General features: G+C 47.7%; 1 protein-coding gene across 1 annotated transcript in view; it reads left to right on the top strand.

Annotated features, from left to right (window-relative positions):
• The first annotated feature begins 3,966 nt into the window (after window positions 1-3,966).
• LOC144175395 (peroxiredoxin-6-like) overlaps window positions 3,967-6,410 on the top strand; it is a 65,063-nt gene continuing 62,619 nt past the window's right edge. Inside the window, exon 1 of the mRNA XM_077704477.1 lies at window positions 3,967-4,174. Within this exon, the coding sequence (XP_077560603.1) occupies window positions 4,083-4,174 (92 nt within the window). The 5' untranslated portion in view covers window positions 3,967-4,082. The remainder of the gene's footprint in view (window positions 4,175-6,410) is intronic.

The following is a 6,410-nucleotide window of genomic DNA, read 5'->3' as shown; positions in this document are numbered from 1 at the left end:
TACTTCCTCTTTCTGTCTTTCAAGCGAGCGTTTCAAAGCTCGCTTGCATGTTCCGGATTGTGTCTGCCTGCGTAGCGATAGCACCGTTCATGGCTTGGTGTTTTGCTACTTGGTCTTCCTGATGTCTTTCAAGCGCGTTTAATCACTGAAGAACAGTATCTAGTTTATCCATCCCGCCAGACAAAGTAGGTTCGTCATCACTGCCGGCTGAGTAGGCGGAAGCTCTGGAGCCAGCCCCTTCCCTCCCCAGCCCCCCCCCCCCCCCCCCCCCCCGTGCAGATGTGATTGAAGCTCACGGGAAGTGCGAGTTGGGCATGACCACGTACGTTCCAGGCACTTCCGCTGACATTGCTTTTAAACCCTTCTTTGGGACACCAGAGCATTTACATGCATGGTAGGGATTCCCGCACGGCATACAAAAAAGACACTGACCGTTTGGATCGACAGGCTTCATACAAGCAAGGCAAATAACATCGTCCGACATAGTCAACAAATGGCGCAGTCCCGCAGAGCAACAGGCAAATAATAGAAATGAGGCGTTTTTTTTTTCGAAATAAGCCAGATCCAGAAAACGAAACTAAGTCGGATAAAACTGCAATGGCAAGAAAAACTCGGCAACTTTCCCCTAAAAAAGGTGGCACGGAAATAGGTAAGATAACGCCCTAAAAACGTGTACGTAGATCGTAGTTAGTATCAGAAATGAGCCAGGTGTGCTGTTTCACGGATCAAAATGAACGTTATCCATTTGTCCAAAGGGAGTTCGCTTTTGGCTTGACTGTTCAGACTGTTTCGGGGGTGTTATCGGAATATTTTTTTTTTACTCTTCCGAGCTGGCTTATTAAGAATACAGACGGCAATTACGAAATCGGCGAAACATCTGTCCACAGATGAATTGAACGGAAGAAGAAGTGAACGAAAGGAAACTGACAGATGTAAAACAGTGATTTCATTTCGTCATCCCGTCCCTACGAAATAACTCTGGTTGAATTTATTTAGTTTGCTACCATATTTATCATTATAGTACTTACCTAAATAGCAGCCACTTACAAGCCCTGGCAAATCTCCCCCTACTCCCTCTCTGAGAGTAGGAACCACTTCATTTGGGTGAAGGAGAAGATATCTGCCGCCGTCTCTGCCACGTTTTGGAAATTCCAGGCAAAGCAATGAAGAGCTTGCTTACTTAGCGACTGCCTCCAGGCGTTCCCAAGAAAAGTATCCTGGGGAAGAATTTGAAAAGAGCTGATAATGGTGCCAACAGGACTCACCTGCTCTCGATGTATAGTTCTACTGTTCATCAAACCCTGTTGCATATTTTTAATGCCTTTTATACCAAAACTGAAAACCATGTTTTAAAGTCGCTATAAATAAAGTTTTCATAAGAATGCCGCATCATCTTGGGCATTTTAATTCAATATGAGCTAAATACAAACTTATCACCCCATATTGCTCAAATTTACGACATAATTTTTATTTACTTCTCGCCATAAACTTCCCCGAGCTGACATGTAGAATATATCGTATAGTAGCCTTGACGGCGTTGCATCTAGGTCGACTAATAAACTTCTGCTTGTTTCTCCAATTCGCCTTAGGTGGATCTCGCTCATGTCGAAAAAAAAAACACCTCAAATATGTCACAGCCCCTAAACTAGGCGAGAAAACAAACGACATTTAGCATGGTTCCCCCGCTCCACCGGACTACAGGCGCAGGTCAGTAAGCGACGATTTTAAACCTTGAATGCCTGGTGGCTTGCGCTGACTGGTTGACATCCGGCTGACGTAAGCGCAGATAGCGTGGTGCACGCGGGCGCTTGAATTGGCGATTCCGTGACAAAGTTTCCGACGGCGACAGCAACGAAGGGGGATCCCAGACGAAGAAACAAAATACGTCTACAGAGTAAAGTCATCAAAGTACTAGCCAATACTACAATGGACCACACAGTTTCTCCTTTGCTGAAACAATTTGTATTGATCGAGGCACAAAAGCTGTTCGACTATTGTCTCTATAAAACATTAATAAACAAGTGCCTCCATAAAAGCAATGCACTAGTTAACTTGGCGAATTTGACCCGAAATAATTCCGTGTACAGCATGAGAACTCTCGAACACTGGTTTGTACCCACCAGCCGGGCTAACCATGGGACTAAGATGTTGGGCTCAGTAATACCGAGCTTACTGAACACTCGACACCCAAATGGTGTCGATATAGAAAATGCAACCCCCTAAGAGCCTACCAGCAGCGTTTCTTCAGTGATGTTCACCTTACTGGTGCTTCTGTTGCTTGCACTGCACCCTCACTGTATTTTGTATAGTATACTGTTTTTCATTGTTATATGTGTATACAGTTGTGTCGCTTTTTCATAGTACTGCGATGGTTCCATTGTGTATTGCGCTGCTATTTAATGTTTTTCAGATGTAAATCATGTTACCTGCTCGTATTAAATGCTGCAGTCGAATGGTGTACATGAAGATGTCTGCTCTTGTCGACGCAACCTCTCGACGTAAACGGTTGTCGACGTAACTGCTAGGTGAAAACTTTGTCAAACTGACGTACTGCAGCTTCTTTCCAATCTCATCATGTACTTGCACATGAAATCAACTGAATATCAACCTGAACTATCGTGAAACACCGGCATTAACCATGCGCTTGAGAAATCCCCAAAACTGCTGAAGGAAGCAATGTCGCGATTAACGAAACATGGCACATGACCATCCCAAGTAATAAACTGTCTTTCTGTATACCTAATGTGCAAGACAGGCAGTTGAAGTGTACCGAAGCCTCGCTAAAAAAAGTTAAACTGTGGCCTACCGCGTTTTGCACAGGGAGCATATCTCATGAGAAAACAATGGGCGCGAGGTATTGTTATGCGAAGCAAGGAGTCGAACGCTCATAATGGAACGGGAAGGAAATGAGTGGAAATCTTGTCTACAAAAAAGCACAAAAAGGCACCTTGTCTCCCGAATTTGTGTCAAACGCGACAAAATCATACCACATTTCATACCGGAACAGGGCTCGTAGACAGCCAACCATCTAATTTAAAATCACAAACAAGGAAGTAGCAATAGCTGAGACACATGGCCGTTATCCTGAGTACGTGATGACAGGAACCTAAGCCGCTTGGCAATGCGAGAATTGTGGATGGTATTTCAGGCTGCTCTAGTTTCACGATTTCCCTGCAATCATATTTCTGGCAACGCTGGCATAGACTTTGGACAGGTCGTTGCGCAAGCTGTTGCCATCCGCTTTCAAGCTTCCTTTTTGACTCGCAACCGCTAGCGGGAGCCTACCACCAGTTTTACAACTAAGAGGGGCAAAGATGCTCGATAATATGAATGAAAGTTAGGTCCAGGCTACAAAAAATTGCCCGAAGTAGCCGTATATATAATCGACAGCGCAAAAAAATTCTATACGCTGCTGCAACTTTGCAGCGAAGCGGAGCCTATTTACCACTAGTATTTACTATTGAGAAATGACGGCGCCTTGGAATCACTTCACACGAGTGTTTAGTAGTGCATCCTATGTGTTATAAAGGTGCACGCGAACCGTCTTGAAGCCTATCCAGGCACATAAGAGGATCCTCCTAGCTGCTATGTATTGCACCACGCCAGACCGAGATACCGAGATGAGACTGGCGACGTCTGGGCTCGCAAAAAGCACAAGTATAGCTAGAGGAGGGTAATTACAATTCACCGTGTGAAAAGCGGTTCAAGTTAGGAAGAGGCTCCGTTAAATGGAGTTGCCATGTAGGCGACCGGCACAGCGAGCCACGTTCGCCGAAGAGCCAGCCAAGCCACTTAGCTCCCCTCGGCTCTTTTTCTCTCTGCGTTGTTGCCGTCCCTCTCTCGAATTCCTCTGGAGAGAATGAAAAGCGCCCGACGCATCCGCTCCAAGTGCGCACGCGCGCGCCAACGTGCACGTCCCTGCTCTGCACGGCGCATGCGTCGTCGGGAGCGCAAGAAAAGGGCGTCTGCTCCTGCCTGTGTCTGCCAGTTGTGCGTACCGCCCTTGCGCGCTCGGCTGCAGTGAGCTCGCTTTAACGACGGTGTTCTTTCACGCTTTTTAAAACTATCCAGGCGCAAAGAAGATGCCTCCCTTGAACCTCGGCGACCCCTTCCCCAACTTCACGTGCGAGACAACTGTCGGCACGATCGACTTTCACCAGTGGCTGGGAGACTCGTGAGTGAACGCCCTTTCACATCCTGGCAAACGATTGAATGCGCGGGCCCGGCGGCGGCTGTGCCAACACAGCCTGCATGCTGGCTGGGAGAGCAAGATACGGCGGGAGAGCCGCCGCTGACGCCGGGGGCGCCATGTGGCCCGGTCGCGCTGGTTTTCAGAGGCGGTTTTCTTTATTGTCGTGTTCTAATTGTCCGCACTTCATGTGGGTCAGCGTAAACATGGTGTACCGGCACCGTATTTACGCGTGACATTTTGAGAAGCATTTCGGATCTGGTCTATTTTACCGTTGCGGTATCTGTATTTGGTGAATACCGCTGTGTTGCACGGTAATTATGGTTAGTTTACTTGGAGTTATTGTAAGAGGTCCTGTATTGCAGGCATATAGGCCTCCTGCGCTGCCCAGGGGGCGCTGCGCAAGCGGCTTCCGGGCAGTACTTCCGGGTAGTACAAAGCTGCGCGGGTCCCATAGGATCCCGGGTTGACAGAAGCAAAATGAGTTCGACGCTCCCGAATATTTTGCTACGTGGTCACCAGCTCATCCCCGACGCGTCCGATCTATTTTAGCGACCAACTTGGCATTAGGGGAAAAAGCTTGGCAGCGCTAAACACGTTTACAGCGCCGACGAAAGTGCCGGGACCGTGACGGCGTCTGCTACTCGCAGGTTCACCGATCGATGGTCGTGCAAAGTGAAATTTTGAGTGAAGTTTCTAGTTTAGACTAATACTTTAGGTGACAAAGACTTCTCAAAAACAGCCGATCAAAAAAGTAGAGTGACGCAATCGACGATGATCGCGCTTTAAAAAGCCAGCGAGTCCGGCGTACCGCAGGCTCGCCTGCTGCGGTGCGCCGCTCTTTTGCGTACCTGCACACTATGCGTGCACTTTCATTAAACAGTGCTCGTTTGCGTCTCCGTTACGAATACATGGTGCAGCGTTAGGTTGCCATTTTGTTACGTGTCTGATCAGTGACAAAATGCCGCGACCGTCAGAAGCGTGAAATCTGTTTTGCGATTCCGAAATACATTCCCAGTTCGCACTTAATAGCCTAAAATGAGGGTCAGCAACGGCCGAGTTCCATGCAGCCGACACGGCGGAGGGCTGGACGGCAAATCGGGTGGGAGGAGGAGGAGGGGGGCTTTGAATTCCAAAGAGAAAAAATTCAGCGAATTTCTAATAATATTTGACAATAATCTGGCGAAGTGTGAAGATGGGGAGGGCGGGGGGCAATTCAACTGGAGGACGCCAATTCTCAGTTCTTGTCTCGCTGTATAACTCCATTTGAAGTCAAAACTGGCGTGTCGGCGTTCAAATTCGACGACCCCTGCACTAGAAAACCAACACAGTCGGTGATGATCGTATGTAAATATCCGGGGCCCCGCGCCGTATATGCGGCTGTGTTATGTGATGTTATAGAAGTACACATCTCTGCAGGCAGCGGGCGTGTAATTTCGTGGATGTTTTGCGTCCTTTAATAGCGCATAATTTGTTTATTTGGCGCGCCCCATTTGCTCGTTAGTATACATGTACCCTGCCGTTCGTAAATCGTGCGGCGTAAAACGTTACGCAAGAATCACTTAGTTTGCGAAAATACAAAACAAAATTTCTACTCGTTTCAAAGGCGGTGCCAGGCCAGCAGTATCAGCTGAGTCGGCTGCGCAATTCTTGGGTTCGCTTGCATGCTCCCGCTGAAGCAACCTTTTGCAGTTACCTCAGGATATAGGATGAGCAGCGTTCCGTGTTTATGCTACTCGTGAACTTCCCCTTGTCGACCGCACGCAAGAAAAAACTGCAACTGTCGTCAAACAGTTAAACCACCCGACCTTTCGATACTGTCCCACGCCGCGACCACCACGACAGCTCGCTCAAAAGAAAACCGACAAATCGGCTTCTTTTTGCGGATATTATTTTGTTTAGCCTGTGCAACTACTTTAAGAGCTATTTCATACAGTATGCAGTCATTTAAACGCGCCACAAACCGCCACAACCAACTTTCCCTCTGGCTTGTAATTGAAAACACATGGAGGGCGGTGAGGGTCGTCTGCTTTTGTACTATCCATAGGCGTCGGCCGCTAGGGGCGCTGCATGTCGCCAAAACTCCAGCGCAGTACGCCTATATGTATGTATTAGTTACCAACAGGATTGGGGACATGATCATTCGTTAAAGGGGTCGTGAAGAGAAAATGTATTTGTCTTTGCTTAATTTTGTCTGCTTGAACGACCTTTTAGAACATAA

This window comes from Haemaphysalis longicornis, unplaced genomic scaffold, assembly GCF_048455015.1.
Source record: "Haemaphysalis longicornis isolate Haplotype H1 unplaced genomic scaffold, Haemaphysalis longicornis Haplotype H1 scaffold_1, whole genome shotgun sequence".
Lineage (NCBI taxonomy): Eukaryota > Metazoa > Arthropoda > Arachnida > Ixodida > Ixodidae > Haemaphysalis > Haemaphysalis longicornis.
Note: the sequence above shows the minus strand (reverse complement) of the source record. Positions and strands in the feature narration are given on the sequence as shown.